The 23,234-nt window shown below is 39.3% G+C and overlaps 6 protein-coding genes across 15 annotated transcripts; 3 read left to right on the forward strand and 3 right to left on the reverse strand.

Moving 5' to 3' along the window:
- Positions 1–2,566: 2,566 nt before the first annotated feature.
- LOC128893255 (uncharacterized) lies at positions 2,567–8,070 on the forward strand. Of its 2 annotated transcripts, none has more exons than XM_054154096.1 (5): positions 2,567–3,860; positions 4,870–5,679; positions 6,165–6,341; positions 6,817–6,931; positions 7,174–8,070. In XM_054154096.1, the coding sequence occupies exons 2-5, from the start codon at positions 5,616–5,618 to the stop codon at positions 7,286–7,288; spliced, it is 471 nt and encodes a 156-aa protein (XP_054010071.1). In that variant the 5' UTR covers positions 2,567–3,860; positions 4,870–5,615; the 3' UTR covers positions 7,289–8,070. The 2 variants fall into 2 exon arrangements, with proteins under 2 accessions (XP_054010071.1, XP_054010072.1); XM_054154097.1 differs by having other exon boundaries at positions 5,181–5,679.
- Positions 8,071–8,330: 260 nt separating this feature from the next.
- On the forward strand, positions 8,331–10,702 carry LOC128893254 (uncharacterized). The gene is made up of 3 exons (XM_054154095.1): positions 8,331–9,229; positions 9,842–10,051; positions 10,193–10,702. Exons 1-2 carry the CDS (start codon positions 8,885–8,887, stop codon positions 10,028–10,030), a joined length of 534 nt encoding a protein of 177 aa, XP_054010070.1. The 5' UTR covers positions 8,331–8,884; the 3' UTR covers positions 10,031–10,051; positions 10,193–10,702.
- Positions 10,241–14,518, reverse strand: LOC128893253 (suppressor of fused homolog). The gene is made up of 7 exons (XM_054154094.1): positions 14,118–14,518; positions 13,391–13,483; positions 11,777–12,086; positions 11,464–11,699; positions 11,163–11,384; positions 10,877–11,084; positions 10,241–10,800 (listed from the first exon to the last, which is right to left on the reverse strand). The coding sequence occupies exons 1-7, from the start codon at positions 14,288–14,290 to the stop codon at positions 10,735–10,737; spliced, it is 1,308 nt and encodes a 435-aa protein (XP_054010069.1). The 5' UTR covers positions 14,291–14,518; the 3' UTR covers positions 10,241–10,734.
- A 580-nt stretch (positions 14,519–15,098) lies between these two features.
- Positions 15,099–15,943, forward strand: LOC128893261 (HIG1 domain family member 2A, mitochondrial-like). Of its 2 annotated transcripts, none has more exons than XM_054154114.1 (3): positions 15,099–15,331; positions 15,491–15,676; positions 15,761–15,943. In XM_054154114.1, exons 2-3 carry the CDS (start codon positions 15,523–15,525, stop codon positions 15,916–15,918), a joined length of 312 nt encoding a protein of 103 aa, XP_054010089.1. In that variant the 5' UTR covers positions 15,099–15,331; positions 15,491–15,522; the 3' UTR covers positions 15,919–15,943. The 2 variants fall into 2 exon arrangements, with proteins under 2 accessions (XP_054010089.1, XP_054010090.1); XM_054154115.1 differs by having other exon boundaries at positions 15,100–15,330; positions 15,501–15,676.
- A 274-nt stretch (positions 15,944–16,217) lies between these two features.
- On the reverse strand, positions 16,218–20,638 carry LOC128893256 (rhotekin-2-like). 8 transcript variants are annotated; one of them, XM_054154098.1, is made up of 8 exons: positions 20,408–20,638; positions 18,348–18,541; positions 17,944–18,153; positions 17,701–17,880; positions 17,537–17,631; positions 17,218–17,432; positions 16,687–16,972; positions 16,218–16,606 (listed from the first exon to the last, which is right to left on the reverse strand). In XM_054154098.1, the coding sequence occupies exons 1-8, from the start codon at positions 20,549–20,551 to the stop codon at positions 16,434–16,436; spliced, it is 1,497 nt and encodes a 498-aa protein (XP_054010073.1). In that variant the 5' UTR covers positions 20,552–20,638; the 3' UTR covers positions 16,218–16,433. The 8 variants fall into 8 exon arrangements, with proteins under 8 accessions (XP_054010073.1, XP_054010075.1, XP_054010078.1 ...); XM_054154100.1 differs by lacking the exon at positions 20,408–20,638 and adding an exon at positions 19,464–20,020; XM_054154103.1 differs by lacking the exon at positions 20,408–20,638 and adding an exon at positions 19,533–20,016 and having other exon boundaries at positions 18,348–18,581.
- A 137-nt stretch (positions 20,639–20,775) lies between these two features.
- On the reverse strand, positions 20,776–23,162 carry LOC128893258 (26S proteasome non-ATPase regulatory subunit 4-like). The gene is made up of 6 exons (XM_054154109.1): positions 22,985–23,162; positions 22,251–22,391; positions 22,065–22,176; positions 21,613–21,987; positions 21,252–21,543; positions 20,776–21,115 (listed from the first exon to the last, which is right to left on the reverse strand). Exons 1-6 carry the CDS (start codon positions 23,008–23,010, stop codon positions 20,874–20,876), a joined length of 1,188 nt encoding a protein of 395 aa, XP_054010084.1. The 5' UTR covers positions 23,011–23,162; the 3' UTR covers positions 20,776–20,873.
- Positions 23,163–23,234: the final 72 nt, after the last annotated feature.

Below are 23,234 nucleotides of genomic sequence, written 5' to 3' on the forward strand. Positions count from 1 at the left end.
TACTTTCCGCGAGCTGGAGGAACTTCGAAAGCTGTTCGAGCGAAAATTAAATGCTAACACAAGTTTCGGAAACTTGGTTATTAACTGGCAAGGGGAAGTTTCGCAGCTGACTGCTGCACCAGGAAGTCGGGGGAACTAAGTAAAAACTTCCGTCGAGATTTACGAGTATGACTGATGGAGTCTTTAGGTCGTTGATGCATTATGCTATTCACTTCGAAGCAACTATACGCCTCCAGTTAAGAAACGAGCCAGATATATCTGTATACTGCACGAATCCGATACAATTAGCATACACATATAATTATACACATTCATAAACACATATTATTTATGTTTGGGTTGTCCGGAAAGTTCATGCCTATTTTTAATTTAAGAAAAACTCGATATTTGAATTTTGATGTATATTTATTGAATGATACATGTACCATTTTGTTCCACAACCTGTCCACCTGTTAAGAAATGTACACATTTTATTTGTTTTCAGCCATTCCGATATATTCAGACCTGTACCGCCTACTAAAAATCATCATGGACTTCCAGACAGCCCACTATAAATATTTATACGTATTTATATTTACGACACTTATTTATAATAACTTAGTTATAATACCTACGCGTGCTATATGCAAGAATCTAAAATAAAAATCCGAGTTAGAAGAACTCGATATTCGAATCTAATACGAAAAATCTGCTTCCGATATCTAAATTGAGGAATCTAATATAAAGCTGTAAATTTCAAAAAGAAAATTGCCATAAAATAGAATAAAATGCTCGACCACAGAACGAGAAGACACGCGTAGATCATTTCTACCAAGAGAAGCATTAACCGATACCATTTCGATGGGAAAAAAACGAAGTTTGTTCGCGTGACGTCGATTAGATAATGAATGACGACTGGCCACCGCAGAAGGATTTCTGTGGACCTGTAGCTGCGGTTTTACGGGTCCGAATCCTTCGAGCCGTGTGTCTGCCATATGACAATAACATCTGTGGCCCATGCCGAGGTACGCGTACCTGCGCCACGTTTACCACGGACCATCTTGCAAGCCCGCCTATACGAAACGAAATCGAAAGGTGTTCCTCGGCCAGAGGACGCGAGAAATGCAGCTGGCAAAATATTTGTACGGAAGGAAACGGTCTCAGTTCACGAAAACCATCCAGATCTATGGCTAATTAATCGTTGTTTGCCAGAAAAATTGTCGAACTTCGCGGCAACTCTCCTGAACAAACATAAATAAAAATGCTAGCCCATCCGAATCCCCGTTTTCATATATATATTATTTGTTTTTTCAATTATTCCTAATATTTCTAATATTTTAAATTCGAAGTATTTTCTATGGCTTGCGCGCTTGCGATATGTTTGTGTTTGTTTATTCGGTTATACACAATGGGATAATTAAACGGACGTGCCCCTGGATCCTTCAATTGGCGAGACAAAGTTAGGAAAATAATAGAGGACATTGTATATACCGTTTTCTGTATGACCAAACTATGATTTTTTATAATTATTATTGTAATGTTTGAATATTTCCTCGATTGCACCTTTGCGAACCATTACGAAGTACGCGAGCCTTTTTTACCGACAAAGATACAAGTGTTTCACCGTTATAGATAGCGCTCATGTACGGCCACTCGCGTGAACGCGCGTCGGTAAGAAAGAAAAGTATAGTCCTGATGGTAGAAAGTAGAAACTAAATATTAAATTTCAAACGTTTCACGACGTCATTACTATCGATAGCAATAAATCATTTTTGAAGCAATTTTCTGAATCCTTTCCACCTTCGTTCCAAGTTTTAATAAGCGAATATCACACTCTGCCACTCTTTTGTCATTCGAGTTCTACAGTCATTGCAATCAATACTACTACTAGGAGGAAACCGTTCGTATTCATCTTCTTTGATCCGATATCTCTACTCAATTGCGTAAAAACTTCGATAATTCGACTAGAGAAATTTCAAGAAATTAAAAAAGTGATAAAGATTCCTTGGCGTGATTCCAACGACGTAGAAGTTCGAGATTAGAGTCATATTGAAAAATCTCGAACCAAGGCTACCAACGAGAAAACACGAGTTATCAACATAGTAAAATTCAGAAACGATACCTCGATCACCGTTTACCCTGTGCACTCCACTGGCGTCACTGCAGCGACGTAATATGAATCACAATTCAACTCGAGTTTTATTCGTGGTAACACAAATCGAAGTAATGAAATAGACGAGTAGAATAAGTTTCAAATACGTTTTAAAACAAACGGCGAGTTAGAGGAAACTGCGTAAAAATCGTGGATTTTGTTGGCTTCGAGAAATATGGAAAATTATATTTCAATTTCAATAGTGCAGGCCCTCTTCAGGAGAATCAGACCAGGAACGACGCTAGGGTTACCAGCGCCCTCTTACGACTACTAATTCAGACGCCCCCTTCACCGCACGTTACAAATTAAAAATGAATGTAACCTAAGAATTTTAATTGGAAATAATATGGCTTGAATCAGATATGATATCGTCAGACGACAGAATTATTGCAAAAATTATTGTCAAATCGTAGGCACGATACTCGTAAGAATTTATTCTCCCTGCTTCGAAGCTGCAAAGCACGTTAATAATTTTATCATTCTCTACTTTATCAGTTTGCATGGAAAGCTACGCTCACGATATGACCTCTTCTAACATTTCCTTTTCTCTTATAAGTACACACTCGTGGACGCAAATTTATACATGAAATTATATTATTACCGATAAGCACCATTGTTAAGGATTGTAAAGGAGGCGGGTAACCCTTGAAATCGTTCGACAGAATTTCCATCCAGAAACTAAGAAAGAACAACCAACTCCTGACATTTCGTAATCATTTTTTTCTCGTCACGGCATCTGACAAGATGCGCCCCGACGCAGTGCGTCGTTCCCTTTCCCGGTAAAGCCGGTCCTGGCCCAATATATTACAAAATAAATTGAAGCTTAGCCGCAAACTTAACCAACAAAGAATCACGTCCATTCTATCGCTCTGTATATCGAGCAAAAAAAAACCACAACGCAACGTCCACCCAACCGACTAAACTTCTCATCGTAAGCATCCTACAAACTTTCATCGGGGAAAAGTAACACTTTCGATATTTCCAGAGGGAACGGGAGGGAGAGAAAAAAAAATCGCCTTCAAGTCCGCTAGCCACCGATAGAACGAAAAAATTGTCGATCGCGGCGAGGGTTAACGTCGACGATACCTCTGTCGACATAACCTCAAAACCGACTCGGTTCGACGTAGCGCCGCGGCTGAGAGTCCAGCGTTCGTTTCGTCGAAAAACACACGGTCAACGTCGCGAAAGGTTCACGTCCCAGACGACGCAATGCCACGAAAAAAGTCAACGAAACTTGCGCAGGAGCTGGCAGGAAAGTCAAGAGCCCTCGCAGTTGACACATGTCAAGCGTGCAGTGCGACTCGAAAAAACGTCGGGGCGGCCGACAACACGCAATTACGAACACGGATGTAAAGAAAATCGACACACTCACCGCTGTGCCCGGTGTTGCTCGACGACTGGCCCATTATTCTCAACCCGAGGCGTTGGCAGGCACGGGATAAAACACTCGGTGGTCGCGGCGGGCTCACGTGAAAAACCGGACGCATGAGTGCGCGAAAGACCGACACATTTTTCCAAAAATACTATCACATCGTGTACCCGCAGTGTCGCTACGACAGAGACGGACGGCCGCTCCGAGGCGAAGAGGTGATTGGCCCGCGAGCCGATGCGCATGCGCGACCCGCGGAATTTTGAATACGCCTCGACGTGCTCCGCGTTCCCACGGATCCGATTATTTCCCAGACGTAGTCCAACGGCTTCTGCTCCGAGCCACCTCGTTTCTGACAAGGTAACGCGGTGAATATTAAACGATACTAGTTGTATAGATGCTGCTTTTTATGGGACGTACCCGTAAACGCTCGCGCCATGCATGCGTATTGTACAGTAGAACGAAATTATTAACGAAATTATTTTACCGACTGGTACGGTTCGGACGTGCGATTAACATTAAACCTGCCGACGTTCGTTTGCAATTATTTCTACCGCGATGGAACGAGTAACTAGTGAAATCCGTGAACGTTATTATTTAACACGGCACACGTTATCGTCGTTCGACCTGGATCGAGGATAATGTTAAATACCTAAATATCAAAAATAATATATAAAAAAACGCGGGAAGAAAGTGTTATCTAAAAATTTCGTGCAGTGATTGTATTTAGTTTTTCTTTTTATTCACGGAACGTTTAATGAAGATATTGAACTATGCTTGATAATTGATAATACTTGAACTATGCATTGATCAAATCTTAAGTTAAATTGAGCGTAGCAAGGGGCACGGTCCCGAGGGACGATTAATAATAATGCAACGATCACTGAGGATATACATGGTGACCATAGAATTCGCATGTACCTTAGCAGGAAAATTACGCAAGAATTGAACCATAAAACGATAACAATTGAATAACGCCTAACTTTTGTTGTTGCATTAAAATATTGGATTGTCCGGGAAGTTCATGCCTATTTTTAAGAAAAATTCAAAGGCATATTTGAATTTTCATGTATATTTTTGATGTATATTGAATTATATATGTACCATTTGGTTCCACAACTTTTCCACCTGTTAAGGAATGTACATATATTATTTGTTTTCAGCCATTCCGATATATTCAGACCTGTACCGCCTACTAAAAGTCGGCATGGACTTTCCAGACAGCCCAATAGATAGTTTCTCGATGGACGATTTTTGATATTTCTTTCTAACCAGACTAGCCTACTTCAAAGAGACTCAAGGACACGTACTCTATCAAAAATACGAATTCCCTTACGTATATTAACAAAATTTGTCTTACTTGGCTAAGGAACTCGACCATCGCTCAACTTACGCACCGAAAAGAATAACCAGCAGTCTACCTCCTCGCTCGATCAACGACAGCACGCAAAAGTACCCGCCGACACCAGCCCCGTTCCCCAAGCACGAGACCATCGCCTCGAAATTAGAAGACACTGCTTGATAGAAACAGCCAAGCGTTTGCTAAACACGCCTCACGCAACTACGCACCTAACGATTCGCAACTGCGCCCACAATTCGCGTGCACAGGGCTAGCATTTTATAGCTCTTGGGGAGAATTAGAGCGCTCTAATGGAGTCACGCGATACCAGCCTGTTCTAGTTCCAGGGTTTCACCCTGGCCAGAGTCCCTCCGAACCTACCAGAGGACTGAGTTAGGGTTCGCCGAGTGATCCAGTTGATCATCGATCTCCCCAGAATTCCAGAAAGGTAAAACGAGCGTAACGGCGACGAATCATCGCCTAGGCAACCAGTTGGCAAAACACTGGCGTCGAAGAGCCGTGGACGCGGGGGGCAGCGTCGACGAGCGTCGTCTCGAGGAACAGGCCAGTCTTCTGTATGGATTTGTCGCTGGTGACGGATGACACGGTTCGATCCACGTCCCCGAGGACGCCGATCGTTTCAGTCGGCATCGTTTTTTCCCGTCTGACATGAACACGCTGGAGGAACTCGACTCGGAGCCCCGGGCGTACGACAGCTGACGGCAGCCAGACGATCGTTTGCATCCTGGGAAAAGCGAGCGCGGATAAGGGGAAAGATGGATGTCAGGTGCGCCTGGATCGTCTCTTTCGGGCTCGTCGTACTTCTCGTCGTATCGCAAGGTCAGTTCCAGGGCATTCACCGATTTCTTACAGGTGGATCTCCTGTTTCTTGATGATGGCTTGTTTCTCAACTCCTAGCGAATATTATTTATAATTCATTTCCATTGTATATGTCCTTGGCTTGTAAGATCAATTCCAGGGGATCCGCCAATTTCTTACAGGTGGATCTCCTGTTTCTCGACGATGGCTTGTTTCTCAACTCTTACAAGCACTCCTAACTCCTACGTCACCCCATTGTCGTCACGATAAATTTGAAAATCTAGTAGCGTCCAATCTACTGAAATAATCCAATTCGATACAAATATTTTGAGACTCGAATCTACTATCTTCCGAGCTTTTTTTTTTAGCCAAGCATTCTACTTGATAAATCTGTCCGAGATTTGCTAACAGACCCCAGACAGCCATTGATATATTACGAATATGTATAATGGCAGACAGAAGGTAGCGGTAACACCCTTCCTTCTTTTTTGTTCTGGCGGTGTCAGGCTGGGCCATTGACTGCTTCAAGTGCGTGTCGATCGACGGCGACAATAAGCCCTGCGACGACCCGTTTCACAATAACGGAAGCCTCGCTTTCTTGGAGTCGCCGTGCATGGGAGGACGCAAAGGCCGCGATGGTCTCTTCCCTGCGACCGCGTGCATCAAAATAGCGGGCATATACGGTAAAAACTTCCTCCTATTGTGATTTTCCAAGTGGCTACTTAACCCCTTTCGACGCTGCGTGTTCCCTGAATACACTATGGCTCGCTACGAGGGCGCACAATGCGCTCGCCGCCGAAGATCTTGGCGCTGAGAAGGGTTAGGCAAACCGCTTGAAATAATTAGGCACTGTTTTCGCGACGCTGGAGAGCGAGACCAACTATTGGCGCCGTTGTGGCCTTATCCAACGAACGGCGCCTTTGTCGTAATTAGAATTGGAATTAATTGCACGAAATTTCTGGTCTCGCTAGGAATCAAATTTTATCGGAATGTTTTTCAGCTTGAAATTGAAACTGAATTGAGATCGAATGTCCGCTCGAGACGACGCGATACTAGAAGCTGTTTTGTAATTTCCTTTTTTTTTTTCTTTTTTCTTTTTGAATTTTAAGCGTAATAGATTAGATCGGAAACATTGATTTGTAATTGTCGATTGATTAGACGAGTCTGGAATCTCTTTGACGGTGAGAAGCTGTGCTCTGGACAGCGGGACTTTGACGACCGACTCGGAAATAATAAGAATGTCGCATTGCGGAGGGTTCTACTTCGACGACAAGTGAGTTTCAGTGAGAAATCTATTCCGCTTCCTTTCTTCCTCTGTTATCGAACGTTGCAGGAATTACGCCAACCTGAAATCGAATACCTCTAGCGATCTTAATTTTTGTGAAGACGCTCTCCTAATTAAGGAAATCTACAGAATTCAGTAATGGATTAAAAAAATATTGTCCTTTCGCTGTATTATTTTTAACCGAACTAAATTCTCTCGAATTGCAATTCTAACGAATCCGTGACTTATAGATACGTTCGAGGTTGCGTTCAATCATGCAACGATGCAGACGCCTGCAACGGATCCACGCGACAGGCAGCTTCGTTCGTGGTTTTGGTTTTGTCGCTTTTCGCAGAGTTAGTTTGATGGAGACGCTCTACATATCATGTATCAATTGAAATCATAGACAATTATTGTATATAAAAAGAGAAAACGAAGAAGACAACACCTGTAATGGACCATTTCGAACTTGAAACTCTAAGATGACCAATTAGCTGTGGACCAAAAACGAAAGAAATATAATATCATTAATGAGATAACGATATTAATATCAACTATCAAATAATATCCATATCAACGTAGAATAATTAATAGAATGTAAGGTTGAAATATACAGTTTATCTGGTCTCAATGTGTTCGTGCAATAATTTTTCAAAATATTCAAAATAAACATCCATAAAAAGAGTTTTATTTAAACAGAGAAATATAATATCGAATTTCAATTGTGTCGGAGAGTTCAGCTTCACAAATCCGATCGTCGTTTTTACTAGCTACAACATTCTTGGATCGCAAATCTGAAAACGAAATGCATGTATGCACTGAGACCAAAACATCCTGTATAATTATTTCTTAAGACACGCAACAAATATTTAGACCAACGAACAGGCTCACGATTTGATACTATTAGACAGATTGCAAATAGCAACGACAACAACTGCCATCTCAATTACGAATACCTATACGTTAAAAAAATAATCGTCGACATTTTATTATACCACACGCATCGTTTTCTTCGTATCAAGTATCATAGAGATATAATGAGTTACATATTACTGATCTTAGGCATCGTTTGACGACAGTGAGATATACGAAATTATCGCAGACTGTATACCGTATTAAATAAACGAAATTTTAAGGTAACTTCGCCTACGATTCAATGAATATACCATACCATAAGTTAGCGATTTCGATCTAAAAGTTGGCAAATTTTATTTTTAATTCAGTTAAAAGATTATTTTATAATAAATAAGACCATAGTCCGTATCGCTCGTTATCCGTGCGCAGAGTAACGAGAACCGCGAAGAATCGATTTATATAAAAATAAACATTCCATTAAAAAGAAAAGTGCAAGTGCATGCTGCACTTAAGAGATAAGTTGGTTCGCGGGAATGTCCTCATTAAGCTACACAACAGTTTCCCCTGCAAACTTCCATCTTCGTTTAATACTGTGCAAAAGCACGTTCCAGTTTCTAGAAGCATCCTCGAAGGAAATGTAATGGCGTCAACGTCCCTTATTAAGCCACCATATCTAATTTCATGACTTACATTGCCATCTGAATTTCCTACATTGCCAACTAAGCGTCCTGCACTATCGACAAGGTATTCCATCGCGAGTAGATAATCCTGCCTTATCAACCAAGCGTTCTACACTATCGACCTCTACCGATAATGTACTCCATCGCGAGTAGACAATAGAGTACAACGACAACTTCGCGTTCTTGTTTTCTTCGCACGAAAAAATTCACACACGCATTTAAACGATGCAATTTCAAGAGGATAGAGACCAATTCCAACAAGCGCCATAATTTATGGAAAAACACAAGAGCAAAGATCCTAAAGTTCATCAAAAATTACGTTTGAAAGCATGAAATTCGTTGACTGCTACGATGTAAAAGCGAATAGAGCGGAAGCTGGAGAAGAAAGTATGAAAAACAGACGGAGGCTAGACCAGGGTCGTCAATCATGAAAAATCGCGTGTCGAACGCCTCACAGCAGTTCGTTGAGCTCTTCTCGCGAGTGGTCTGCTGGCTATGGGAAACTCTCGACAAGTTATTGGACATCTTTCTCGATTTCCTGGCGAGGCTAATCGAGCTGACACTAGCGGTGATGAACCTGATTTTCCAGGTGATCTGCTTCCTACGAGATATCTGCATCGACTCGATGCAAACCTTCGCTAACATCTTCCGTGGTATCGTTAACGTCATTGCTAACATCACCTGCGACGAAGTCGAGGATTTCGCCTCTGCTTGCATCGTCGTCCTCCTCTGGATTGGGGCCTTCAGGATCGCCAGGAATCTGTTCAACCGAGTAGGAATCTCCTGTGACTGTATCTACGCGGTGTCCTAGGATTTTCTGCGCGAACTATGCTGGCAGCGATCAGCAATTCCGGGACTACGGTGCTAAAATATGTGGTGGGGCACTCTGAGAGTGAACTTAACCCTTCCCTAAATCTTTGTTGCATCGTTATAGGCCATTGGAAGAAACTGTAACATTTTGTATTTAACATTTTTTCGGTATCTCTTATGTTTACCGAGATACAATCAGACCTGTCTAAGTGTCGCGATAATGTCCTCTGTAGGTACCGCGTATACCTTCATCTTAATGATACCACTGTACTAATTATATTTAACACGAACATACCTCTATAAGATACGCTGACCACGAACTCCGATATTTTCACTACTACCGACAAGTCTGGCTTCTCCATCTATATTCGGCTTCCAGTCACTCACTTTAACAAAATAAATAATTGAACACGTATCAACCAAGTATCCTTCCACATTCACACTCGCGTACGCGTGAAACGATAGCTTTTATAGAGAGGGATCGCCCGCTTCTTTTCCACCGCGATAATTTTAATAGTAACAGAGAAGTTATTTATTCGAACGATAATCTCAATATCATACCAATGTCTCCCAGAGTTCTAGAGTCAACGTGTTCCGTCTCTTCGGTCAGCAACACGCGGCGAATATAAACAATAACAATAAGCTAGCAGCTGCGCAACTCGGATGTGTTTGTCCCACGAGGAAAAGGACAGGGAGAAGGAATAACCGGCGAAATGGGAGACGACCTCAGGCCAAACTCGCGGATGAAGAATTGAGCGGCTAAAATGAAATAGAAGGCGACAATGTAAGAAAAATCAAAATGCAATCGTCAATTTTTCGCTAAATATAAAGCACGCGATACAGGATAGTTGAATGGCTGCCTGAAAACCTATAAAAAAAATCGGAATCTCAGATAATTTTTTAAATAATTAAAATTGTTCCGCAGATTCGGCAGAAGACATCTAGAAAACGAAAATCGAAGGAAGACAGCATATCTTATAAATATTATACCTTATACTTTATTCTATTACACATTCTTTTTATAAAAAAAATTGGTAAAATACTCTGACGAAAATAACGCCAAAATTTTACGTTCGCCTATTTACAGAAATATTCATTCGTTGTAACAATGTGTAAACTCGTATATCAAATACAATTACACCTTTCAACTTGCGTTCTATTATGTACAATTAAATATAAAATGTTAACAGGCATCAATCTGTAAAAGAGAGGCGTGGAAATCTTTGCTATCCAAAATAGAGAATATATTTTTTAGGTAAATCGAAATATGTTAAATATAATCGGCCTCCTCTTTTACACGTTGATATGCGAAGTCTTATAGTTCTGTCGTTTGCGCAACAATCGTGTTTCAGCATTCCAGTTATAAATAAGTTCTTTGAAACCCACTGTTTAATAAGATAATACTTTGTTCATGTTAATTTGTATCCTAACTCGCTTAAAGGTACTAAAATGTGTTTTAACATTTTCTCAGTCATTTACTACAGTAATAACCAGTTTATGTTCAGGCCAAGAAAATGTCTTTGGCAATTGAACCTGGAAAATGTTTCAGAATAGAATATTTTCATTGTAAAGTAATGTATCTTGCAAAATAATTTTCAATAGCATTTACCTGATTCGTCGAATTTAAAATTTGAAACTCTTGAGCCATTTTCTCAGACAAATCTTCTGGAAGTAGCACCTGTAGCCATGGTCCTTGAACCACGTATGGTTTTTCCCTAGAAACTAGAGTACCAGTAACCGATGGCGCAACTATGGTAACAGCTGTGTTGGACAATATGGACTTGAACGTAAAATGCCTTCCATGCATGACGCGGCCCCTGTAAAATCATTCGATATTAGTACTTTTAATACTCGACTAATAATCTATCCCAAACGGTAATTATGAGGATATATACTTTATTGCTAACGGTAACAAAGATCCAGCTTCAAGATTAAAAGTCAAGTGAAGGCCTGACAGGACTTTGATAAAATTTTCATGAGATAAATTTAAATCTAATTCACAAGGTGACAATCTTTCCGACTTTATAATTGGTTTTATATCTTCATCTTCTTCGTCCGATTCGTTTCTTTTTTCTCTGTACTTCTCTGTACTCCTATCACTGTTCACTTGAACCCACCTGCGCGATAACATATGACCATAACATTTAATTCGAGGATTAGTTTAATTATGTAGAAATGAATTGAAGGTACACAGACCAACACTTTGCAGACACGCCACTTAAATTAGAACCTTCCTTTTCTATCCCAGTCTGTATTTTCTCTGCTATGGAGGGGTCATCTTCCATAATGGAATGTACCCGTCTCATATTTGTCACCAGCCATGGTCCACAACCACGACTGGTCTTCAACAAACTCACGAGACCTAAGCCATTCCAATGCTGTGCAGCCTGCAATTCTTCGGAAGTGACTCCTACAATTTGAACAAACGAAACCTGTAACATTACGCATCAACCATCAGAAACATGATACTCAGACTACTACTTCCCATTAAATAAGCTAATCAACTTACATCTCCGTGAGGTGTACATATAGATGTTGGCAATTGTGGATCCTTCCCCATTAAAATTTGCGTGATACGACCATTTCCATTGTCCAATGGAGCATGCCACGAAACATGGTCACCAGGCAACAGCATGTTCCCAGAATTAAAAACATATTTTGCCAACTGCTGCATCACGTTTGCTGGCCAAGTTGGTGGACTCATCTCGTTTCTTTCTCTGACTAATCTAAAGGTCAATTCGAATCCAAAACCACTAGGGCGACCTGGACCACTCTTTGGATGTATCCTTCCATCGCCGTGTAGATCAGACAAGCCCAAACTTAACAAAGAAATGTTATTACAATACCATGTAATACTACATTCTAAGAAGATGAGGATAGCTAAAGCAGAGGTGTGTACAACTTGTAGATAATAAGTATCAAGGAATTGAAAGGACAAATATAACTCTAGACTCAATTCGAGAAAAATAGAACAAGTTTGGTGAATGGTGGAACATATTTAGATAAGACAGACGGAAAAGGGGAAGTCCCCGCGCATCTATTTCCGACGGCGTCGCATTTTAAACGACTTTATCTTCCTGTACCCTACACTTTCTATATATAGAGAAAGAGGGAACTACTGGACCAGCTGCTGCGGACTGAAGAAGGAAGGGTCACGCTTCCAAAAAAAAAAAGATAGAACACCCTTTTGCGGTAGACTATTCGTCATTCGGCGCCTAAGTTTTAATAAGGAATTCCTCAAACGGGATTCATTTATCTTTCGACATCGTGAGTCATGGCGACAGGCTTCGATGCGCTAGTATAGTTGCAAAACTTTCTATTCCAAAAATAATGTCAATTATCAAAATAAATTCTCTTCATCGAATAGTACTACATATTATTTTTGAATATTATAATCTCTAAGTTCACAACGACCTAAGTTGAAAGAGAAAAACGAAAAAAGAAAAAGGTGAGAAAAGGAAGTAGCTTCTAAGGGAAAAAACAAAATGGACGAAAAGATGGTGTACGACGTCGAGTCAAGAATTTTTAATAACGATTCTAATAATTGGCGCGATGATTTTATTATTCGTATAAAATTGTAGATCTCTCCGAGTTGAAGTGTCTCTTTCATGTTTGATCGCAGTCGCACGATAAACGAAATTTCCTAATGACAGAAATGGGTCCCAGCATACACGTGTCATGGAGGGTGTGTTGGAAAATAACATGCGCCCACATCAGAGCCACACTCCTACTTCTCGACAGGGTGAGCACTGACGAATACCCGACTTCCCGTTTTTTTTCCCTCAACTCTCAGATTCTTCCCTGTTTTTCTATCCCATAAAAAAAAGAGAAACAAGAAAGGACGCGTCCTTTCCCGAATAAATGACACGCGGCGGAGTATCATTTGCGCACGGGACAAAAGAAATTGGTTACGAAATGTTGTCGACAATTTTTATTAAACTTGCGAGACGATAGACGTCGATTCTTTAAATTGTAGGATACGTGTTCCCATAAATATGTATGTTCATCGTATTAAAATTTAAATTCGAAGAAATGGGGTTAAAACAAAATGATCGTGGTGAATAGTAACAAAATGAGCGAGAGAAAAAGGTTGAATTAGGAAGGATAAAATGATAGAACTCACCTGATGTAGTGCCAATGTGGTGGTATGCCTAATTCGGGGCAGCCAGGGTTCTCGTACATACTTATGTAGTCGAGAGGATCAGGACCCCCCAACCTAGGCAAAAGGTGTACAGAAAATTCCAGTTATTCGGTTTTATATCCGGTTAAGCGCGACTAAGGGTGACTAAATATAAGCCTTCCCTTCCTGTGCAGGTCTGAGTTTGGTTGCGTACTAAAAGTCGGTACTTAATCACCTTTCTCGGTATCGCAGAGATTCTTTAAAGTAGACAGTAATGCTTATAGCAATTCCTTCAAACACAAATGTCCGACTCACGACGAAATATGTAATACATTCGCGAAAAAAAATTAAATTCAAAAGGAATAGATATAAAAAAAAAATGGTTGATTTCACTTTCTCAAAACCCTGTGTAACGTAAACAATTTGAATAGAAACGTGTGTAAACGATATATGTATATTTCTTCAGCGTATAAAACTGATTAGATGGTTCTTCTTTAATTTTAAGAGGCACACTGTGCCCTTAATTCATCGCCAAGTAAAAGAAAAAATGAATTAGTATGTGTAGCAGCATCGCGGTACTTTTAACGATAATAGAATACGATTCATTGTTCACCGTCGATGGTCTGGCAACGTGTTAGAAATGTCAAGTGTGCAATTCCGTTCGAGTTTTATGTATTTCCACGATGGAAGATCAGTTTTCGTGGTTAAATGAGAGAGAAAGAATTCTTACCAGTACTTGACGACAGCGGTGACGGTGAGGGGATTGCTCTGGTCGGGATATATCTCTTTACAAAGGCTGTGCAGAGCGTCGAGACCCAGGGCCCGAGCCGTCGGTGGCTGGGACGGTTGTCCTGGTGGATAACTTCGGCAGAATTCTTCTCTTTCACGCATATTTCCGTACATATGCACAGATTACCACTCACGAAACGCACTGCTCCCAAAGATACTACGCGTACGCGACCCACGATCGTTTTGTTTACGGTCGTACGACCACTATTCGTCCACCTTCCGTCGAGCACGAGAAGAAACACGTCTCAGATCCACGAGAAAACTAAAATTACTCGACGAATGCACGATCGAACGATTCTGAAATCACTGCACGTCTCTGAAAGTTGCATTTCAGAGAACGGGGGAGAACGCTTCGCGATTGGAAGGTTTCATTCGACACGAGCTTCTATTGGCCTGTTCCATCGACGATGGTCGACGACTACGGAGAGGGAAAATCAGTGAAAATCGCAGAGTCCAATCGACTTCTTCGCTAAAGTGCTAGATGGCATCACTAAACAGAGTGATGCACTGAACTATACTAATACTAGAAAATACACCGTTTGTTGGACATTTAATGTACAATTCATAATTTTCTAACCACATGCGTTTACTAGTATATTATAGTGTTATAAAATAAAGAATAATTTAATAGAAGATATCGGTGGCGCCATTTTAAAGAAACTGTGATAACTATTTTTGCTATAAACTTGGGCATTTTCCTACCAATGGCGCCACTGGTTCTAAAACCCATACATATATATAGTTCAATGCAGTAACGTACATTGAATTATAATTTATAACTACAAAGTAGTGTTTGGGTACTTTTACAGAGACGAAACTCCAATATTTTTCAAATCCCAACTCTATCAGTTTTTATTGTGGTTTGGAATTTATTTATGTGTTATAACAAACTATCTAAAAAAAAAATCTAATTCTACATAACAGTCTCGCCTTGCCACCATCACGTGTGATCACGTGGTTTTATTTAGATCTACATATATATATATATACTTTATTGTCTTATGAAACGTACCTACTATAGAACAATTTCATGAAGAATAATCAAATCTTCGAGCATTATTGCAAAGCATTGCACCGACCGTGTTTTATATTATGATCACGCATTTATAAAGTCGACATACACCTAACCGATACGTCGTGCCATACTGTCATACAGTAAGTATAAGTCACTGTGAATATTGCTGTGCTATTTGCGAACGAAGAACGTAGTATTCGGCGACTATAAAAGATGCGACAGTATTAATTTAATGAAAAGTCGTTTAAACGTGAAGTCGAAACAAGAATCTCAATATAATTTTTTCAAACTCAAAATAGTAACTTTTTTATCGACCTCCTGAAACTTTGAAATGGAAGTTCCAAACAATATGGAGAAGAATTCAGATATGATGAATGAATTGGATTGGATTCGGATACGTGCGGAGCTTAGCGATCATATAAAAGTGGAAACGTTCACAGAAAAAATGGTGCGGAAAACGAAAGAAAATCCCGTGGTACCTTTAGGTGAATATAACCTATACTAATGTTGCACCATTGTTTGGTTTGCACACAGTAAATGAGTGCTTGTTAAATACATGTTAATTCCAGGCGCCATGGCAACTGTAGCTGCTCTAACGGTTGGTGTTTATAACTTTTACCATGGGAATACAAAGATGTCTCAATATATGATGCGTGCACGTGTAGGGGCACAGGCATTTACTATATTTGCTATGGTTGCTGGATTTATGTTAACAGTAAAGGAATAAAAATTAGGTGATGCATCGCTATTAACTTATTGACTATGGATGATTTATGTGTACAAGTAGTTTTAGTATTTTCTTGAAGGATCAATGGTCAATAGGTTAAGTTACCTATCTGTTATTAGTACAATTCCATAAACATACAACATCTTTGTTGCAAACTTTTGCTTAGGAATTGTTGTTTTCATAACTGTAAAATTTGTTAATTGTTTTCATTAAAAAAGAAAAATTGTGAAATGTCACCTCTATTCATAAACAAGAAGACTCCTTGAGGAAGCATGGAATATATTTAAAATACACGAAACTATTAAACGTGTACTTTATAATCTAAAATCTTTAGAGAGATTCATATATTCTATAAACATATAGTGTTTAATCGATAATCGAATGCACATAATATGTACTTTGTACGTCTAGGCAGATCAAGTTATATATATTTACTGTGTTACTGCTCGCAAATAGACGAAAAACAAAATTGTAAACATTTCGAGATACCAATAGTTTACATATTTTTACCACATTCATCTGTGATGAATCGTATCAGTAAATTGCCAATGAGATTTGTACTCTATAATCGACGGTCGAGGGCGTACTGTCGTCGATGCCCTACCAACCGAACCATGATATTCCGAGGCAAGTTTGCACGCTTCCTTTGGCTTAGTTATCCTCGACACAGAATTCGGGAAAATCGATTCTGTAAAAATTAATAATTATCTCTTTTATTAAAATACGAGCTTTATTAAAACAAACTATCATTTCTTCATCAAGTATTACCTATCAAAGGTGTTTCGTCATAGAGAGATCCTTGACGGTTGCCAACAAAAGAATTTCTGGCACTCGTATTCCCACTTGAATTATCAGAACACGGAATTCGCTGTAAGTTTACCGCTGCGTGTTTCCATCTCGAATGCTCGTTAATACGTGTTGTCAGTTGTTCGAACCATTTTTGAAGGTCCTCTTTTGTATTGAATTCAATAGTATCGCGTTTCTTGGTCCCGTCTACAGAATTGATTATTCGCAATTGGTTGTACATTGACTTCGATTGACGAACGAGTGTCTCCTGAAACGATAACGTGCATTGTCAGTACGTACAGTTTTATTATTATTCGAAGAAAAACCTTTTGGTAATAGTTATTATGAAATTTAATCGTGCTGTAGTATAACAAGGTCGTTGAGCAATCGAAGACGAAGTCATGCTATTCGTCGATAATAGTGTTTCTGGTTAAAGATGACAGTTTACCATCTATGATGTCATCGAATATTTTTACACTGTACATAAGAATCAATGACGATTTTCTTCCTCACCTTGTTGACATCAATCGTATACGTAGGTTCGTGCGATCCTTCTGCTAGCTTCTTTGATTTCCAAGTTTCGATTTCAAAGCCTCGCAGTCGTGCCCAGCAACGTTGATCGTTTATGTTTACGAATCCTATACGAACCTCTTTATCAATACAATCTGGTTGAACAGCCAAACGACAACAGAAGTGCCCAAACAGCGGTAAGGCGTGAACTTTGTTTTCTAAATCAAAAACATTGAATGTTCAATAATTTGATTTTCTGTTGTACATAAGAACCAAATAACACCTTTAAGTCTTTTGTTCCCTATTATTTGGTAATCCTTACCAAAGTTGTTCAATACCAAGTCGTGTGTACGTGTATTCGTATCGCTATCGTCGAGAGTCATCTTTGCATAGGCCACTAAATTGAATTGAGGCCCACTGGAAGGTAAGGAATCAAACATGAGGAAGTAATTTGCCAAATTCACAAATTCGAAAGCGGAGACTTACGTCTTGCTAGAATCGTATTCGTCACGCAGAGAAGCTGCGAACTTCCTACCAACGGTTTTCGAAATCGAAGAGTGAATAGTCCTGCTAATTCTCCTTGGAGTACTGGCGATGCTGAGATCTTCTTGCAGAACGTGACTGTAGATTTCCAGAATCACCTCGAATTCAGCAGGCACATTGTTACTAAAAATTTAACAGAGAAGTGACTTCTTTTTTGTGCCTGGAAACAACGAACGATATACTTACAATAACAAAACGTCGGGAAAGCTAATGTCCGTCTGTTCTCTATCGACGGGACAAAGTAGACTGGTGTCGTGAATTTCTGTGCCAACACGAGCTAGACAGAAGACGGCGAACCTTCTATGATCACCGCGATTTTTAAAATGATCCGAGTCCCTCCACATCAAAGGAAATCTTAGATCTGAGATGGATAATTTGCCTCTACTTTCGGATGTGCTGCAACATACAATAATGTTATTTGAATATAAATTTGGAAGGATGAATGCAAAGATAAATTTTTCTTCTTGAAATACTTGCGAAGTAAAATTAGAAAATTAATAGTAAATACAAATAAAATATCTATTTATTACGATTTCTAATACACGATAATTTTGAGTGCGCGTAGCAATTTCTAGTCGAAGATATATTACCTCGTCGTTTTCGGGGATGTGTCCTTTCTCCGATGTTGCAGCTCGGCCATGTAAGCAGTCATTCTTTTGCTTGATGTAAGCAAAGCACGTGCCGCTTCCAAGCTTTGAGCAGGATGCCGCGCAGCAGCCAACAGCCTCGACGAGCCTTCCTTCATTTTCACTTCCAATTCTATCTTTCGTTCCAAATCATATTCCTGAGGAACAAGGACACCGCGTCTATCGTAAATCATCGTACTGGAAAAATACCTTGATCAACTTTTTTCGTAGGCTTCGCGCGATATTTATTTCGTAAATTATTCCTGCTTGCGTAGCGATACTTGATGACAAAGCGACACGTCCGCACTCGACCTACGCGAGTTTAAGTTCCGAATTCTTTTCTTTCGTGCACTTTCGTCCACTTCATAAAATTAAACGAAAAAAAGGAAAACTGGTATTTCCAAGAACTTTCAGACGGAGTTGGATAGTCGTTGTCTTGGAATTACTTTTGTAATAATTAGTCTCAATCATCCCACTAGTGGTTAATAATAAACTAGATTACTGTTTCATAATTAGTCACTAATCGCGATCGTTAATCAATTCAAATTACTTTTGTAATAATTAGTCTCAATCATCCCACTAGTGGTTAATAATAAACTAGAGTTGAATAAACTGTAATCGTATAGGAAATTAGTATTTTGTAATTTTGCTAAGTTAATCCTGTCTGTTTTATAGTTAGTCACTAATCGCGAACGTTAATTGTTTCGACAATCATGGATTAGAAGTAGACTCTTAAACACTGTGTACAGGAAATTTCGAATGATGCTACACACGTAACCGTGCGATACGTCCCGTTACTTCAATCAATCGTCGAACTGTCATCGACGCCCAAATACGAAACTAATACAACATTTCTGATCATGGAAAACAAAACCTTCGTACTCACGTTCTCGTCGAGGTACTTTAACTTCGTACGTTCTCTTACGTGAATTGCAATTTTGAAACAAACGAAACACTCGAGTTAAACGAAAAGAATAATAGAAACGATTTATATTCCAAGGTAAACACCGTTTAAATCGCGCGATATTCTACGTAGGTGAAAAAAAGGTATAGTTGGAAACAAGTCTAACCATTCTGTACCTCTATAGGACTGCAAGTTCGTTCGCGTTCGTACTGATCGTTAAATCTATAGCAAGTGAATAATGCTACCATATCTTCTCCTCAGAAACTCCTTCTACGGACTTATTCCTTGGTCATGCACGAAAATATCTAAGTGACGCCGACCGGAATAGCCGATTTCAGATAGAAATAATCAAGCGGAAACAAATGGAATCGTTCGGCCCTCGTCGCGAACGGTTTCGTATCGTACTGAAAACCTCGCCGCAAAGATCCCACATTGAATCACACAAACGGGGAGGGAGTAGGGTTTTTGGGTGGGATTATTCGACTTCCCACCCATCCGCCGCGTTAAAATCAAACTGCACGCTAAACTATAAAGCGCAAACGACATTCGGGGAATAAAAGGGTAAAAAACGAGTTCGAAGAGCGCGTAAAATGAAATTGCATGCAGATAACAAGCGTTATTTCAAAGCATAGTCTTCTTTTTCGTCCAATACGAACGTAACTTATTGTTAATTGTACGGTATTTAAATATTCAAATCGTATAGAACGATTTAAAGGGTAAAATGGTATTATATCGATAGAAATCTTGAGAATCGTAATATATATACATCAAGTACCTTTAAAAAACTTTTTTACAACTCAACTTTTTTAAGTAATTATTATTTGTAAGATCATATAAGATAATACACTTTTTGCACTTCTTAAATTATGTTGTTCTTTAACGGACATTTTCAAAAAGAGAAACGCGACAGTAAAACATAACCTATTCTTTCGAGACAATCCCAAATATCGTCATCATAAAAAGATAAATTACTTAAATTGGATTTTTCAAATATCGAAATAAGTACAGACTCTATGTAGTTATGAAAATAAACATTCACTTGTGTTAGTTCAATAAACAAACCGGTTCGCAGAGCAACAGGTTGTAAACAATAAAGTTTCACTTTTGAAAGTAAACTTACCGCTGCGTTTTTGCAATTTCGAATACTTTCCCGTCTTCTAACGCGTGCTTGGTAGTCACTTAACGAACGCAGGTAATTGTTTTCCTTGTCCAAAACATTGTTCGATCCGCGAAGCGTTCCGAGGCTTTTTCTGCGCGGTGCCATTTTAAAGTTTAACGTCTCTCTTCTCAAACGGTGGACGCAGCAGCCATTACGAAAGAACGTCAGATGGAAACACAAAGGGAAGGGATAACGAGCGAAGATTGAAAATTTATGTGCGCTGTTTGTAAATAAGTGGTTCGAAGTTTCGATTAAAACTATGTCAACTGACGATCGATACTGGTTGATGCTAGTTGTGAAAAAAAGAAAATAGATTCGAAGAGGGTAAGTGAAGTTTTGAAAAATTGAAAACTTATATTTGGTATACATGTATTCACAAAACAGGGATTAACATAGAGTTATATATCCAAGGAGCACAAGTTTTTTTTTATTTCTTTTCCTTATCCTTATCTTTATCCTTCTCCTTCTCCTTTTCCTTCTCCTTCTCCTTGTCTTTGTCTTTGTCCTTGTTTTGTTGGAGAGATCCAACGGCTTGACGGACGGCATCAGAATGGGGATCGACACCAGGTAAATTTTCTAGAACTGATTGCAGAAAAGCTGGGTCGGACATGACGGCAGCGTAGTCCTCCTCGATTTCCATTGACTCTTCTTTCAAAGACTCGAGCTCTTCTACAGAAAAAAAGCAAATGGTTACGTGTGTGCGGTATGCATGATGTACAGATTCCTGTCGAGAAAAATTCAATGGTGATCGTTGATCACTCGTGACGGTTAAAGATTTAATTAATCGTAAATGCATGTATCGTACGTTGATCTTGATTAAGCATGGACATCTGTAAAGCGAAAGCAATTTGTTCTTCCTCAGTCATACGAGAGAAGTCAGGCACGATTCCACTAGTGGGCGTAGTATTCTCTGACGCTGAAGACGAATCTTCGGGACCCTCGAGCGACATGGCAAGCGCACGCTTTAACATTGTTTCCTCCTTCGGAGCTGCTTTCTGAGTTTCTCCTCGCTGGACTGTAGTCACTTCAGTAGACTGCGCGCGTCGTGCTTCATCCTCTTGACGCTGCCGTTGCTCTTCCATCGAAACACGTAGTGCCTGGACAAAGAAAATGACAAATTATTCTCTACTATTAATAATATTTAATAAAAATCGTTAAGTACGAACCAATGCCAACTCTGGATCTTCGTTTGGATCGACCCCGAATTCAAATGCAGCTCCTCCCACGCCTGTACCACCCATTCCATCTTCTCCTTGAATGATGGGAGAAGAAATCAACGCGTCCGATAAATGCGGTCCAGGTGGGACAGTAATCAAGAAACTGCCTGTGCCATCTTTTCCATTGAGTGTATTGATGAAGGCTGTTAATACTTCGCTGTTAACGCTTTCCTCGCCGAAGCTAATCACGTCGACACAGACTTTCTCTTTCTTCAACCGTTTCGCTAATTTAACTAGTTCTTTTTCATCGACCTCGATTGGACTACCAATGAAAGCAACGATGCGCATTTTGTGATTTTTACCTTGGCGATGTTTCAATGCCAGCTGTTGATTAACAATTTTTTTATTGTTGTATTTGTTGTGCTTAGATTGTAAAATGGGAGAATGGTTATTATACTCACATGTGCAATTCGTATTCCGGTAATTAGATTTAAATTACCGTTTGGTTGAACTTGATGGAGCTTTGATAGAATTCTGCCTACATCACTAGTCAATGTGGCCAACACTTCGGTACTATTAGAAAAGATGTAAGTTATGTAAAAATTTAGATGCTACTATGGAAGAATAGAGTATGAAATTTGACATACTTGGCCAATGTTATTAAACCAATATTATTCTCTGGATTTGAACGTGTCTTGGAATGGCAGACCACATGAACGGCATCTTGTTGTGCTTGAAGTCGAGTTGGTAAAAAATCTCCATTTCTCATGTAATCGCTATTGTCGACACTGAAAATATTCAAATAAATATTGATGAATAGACACATAGGTGGGGACAGATAAAATTTCATATGTAATGTTTATTCAATCTGATAATTATTCACATGAATTAGTCAATGTGAAACATAATTTAATTGTACAATTCGAATCGTAATTTTAATCAAACAAATAATATATCGAAAGTTGGTTATCTTTTATTCGAAACTTTTTATGAAGATGAGAATGTCGCCCATCTCTGTTTTCAGAGAGCTCTGTCGCATAACCTCTACCTACCTCGTTTACAAAGGTGAATATATTTCAGATAAAAACAATGAAACGTTTCATATTCAATATTTCATTTCTAATTTTCGATTGGATTGGCTTCAGTATTCGTTAATTTTTAGTCAGCAAAGAAAATAATCACATTTGTGCTACGAATTGTTTCAACTTTGCACTGTCACTCGCGTTTACGTTTTTGGAGCTACCAAGATATTAATTCTCACAAGAGTCAATCAAATTAACAATAGTCTCATTACGTTTGATCGAATTTCAAGAAACGTACACGAATAATCATAAAAATACCGTGCTATTAGGTAGAAATTAAATAAATATCGAGAGCTTACCATATCATCGTACTTTCCAGTACCATCTTGATTCCAATCACTGACGTGTTTCACGTTTCGTTCCGTTTCGTTCCGTTCTGTCCTCGCGTCGTATCTTCCTGTGTTCAGTTCTGTTTCATTTCAATTTGTTTTGGTCTCATTATTTAACGTACGCAAAACGTACAGAGATAATATCGAGGAGAAAAAGAAAAACATGTTGCTTATACTCGTAGACAATTACGTCGTACGTATACGTTAACCTTCGTGCAAA

The sequence above is a fragment of the Hylaeus anthracinus genome, unplaced genomic scaffold, assembly GCF_026225885.1.
Source record: "Hylaeus anthracinus isolate JK02 unplaced genomic scaffold, UHH_iyHylAnth1.0_haploid 27309, whole genome shotgun sequence".
NCBI classification, from domain to species: Eukaryota; Metazoa; Arthropoda; class Insecta; order Hymenoptera; family Colletidae; genus Hylaeus; species Hylaeus anthracinus.

Bases quoted from the DNA above. Each gene is read 5' to 3' on its own strand.
- LOC128893256 (XM_054154098.1), bottom strand. From the start codon at position 20,551: ATGGCACCGCGCAGAAAAAGCCTCGGAACGCTTCGCGGATCGAACAAT. The intron at 16,973-17,217 runs GTGAGGAAGAAA...TTATCGTTTCAG, and splicing joins ATACGATTGATGTCAACAAG to GAGACACTCGTTCGTCAATC. The intron at 16,607-16,686 runs GTAATACTTGAT...TAATTTTTACAG, and splicing joins TGACGAAACACCTTTGATAG to AATCGATTTTCCCGAATTCT.
- LOC128893254 (XM_054154095.1), top strand. From the start codon at position 8,885: ATGAAAAATCGCGTGTCGAACGCCTCACAGCAGTTCGTTGAGCTCTTC. The intron at 9,230-9,841 runs GTAGGAATCTCC...AATGTCTCCCAG, and splicing joins CCAGGAATCTGTTCAACCGA to AGTTCTAGAGTCAACGTGTT.
- LOC128893258 (XM_054154109.1), bottom strand. From the start codon at position 23,010: ATGGTACTGGAAAGTACGATGATATG. The intron at 22,177-22,250 runs GTATGTCAAATT...CTTTTCTAATAG, and splicing joins GGTTTAATAACATTGGCCAA to TACCGAAGTGTTGGCCACAT. The intron at 21,544-21,612 runs GTTCGTACTTAA...TTCTTTGTCCAG, and splicing joins AAGATCCAGAGTTGGCATTG to GCACTACGTGTTTCGATGGA.
- LOC128893253 (XM_054154094.1), bottom strand. From the start codon at position 14,290: ATGTACGGAAATATGCGTGAAAGAGAAGAATTCTGCCGAAGTTATCCA. The intron at 11,700-11,776 runs GTAAGTTGATTA...GTAATGTTACAG, and splicing joins TATGTACACCTCACGGAGAT to GTTTCGTTTGTTCAAATTGT. The intron at 11,385-11,463 runs GTCTGTGTACCT...GTTATCGCGCAG, and splicing joins GGCGTGTCTGCAAAGTGTTG to GTGGGTTCAAGTGAACAGTG.
- LOC128893261 (XM_054154114.1), top strand. From the start codon at position 15,523: ATGGAAGTTCCAAACAATATGGAGAAGAATTCAGATATGATGAATGAA. The intron at 15,677-15,760 runs GTGAATATAACC...TGTTAATTCCAG, and splicing joins AAATCCCGTGGTACCTTTAG to GCGCCATGGCAACTGTAGCT.
- LOC128893255 (XM_054154096.1), top strand. From the start codon at position 5,616: ATGGATGTCAGGTGCGCCTGGATCGTCTCTTTCGGGCTCGTCGTACTT. The intron at 5,680-6,164 runs GTCAGTTCCAGG...TGGCGGTGTCAG, and splicing joins ACTTCTCGTCGTATCGCAAG to GCTGGGCCATTGACTGCTTC. The intron at 6,342-6,816 runs GTAAAAACTTCC...TCGATTGATTAG, and splicing joins CAAAATAGCGGGCATATACG to ACGAGTCTGGAATCTCTTTG.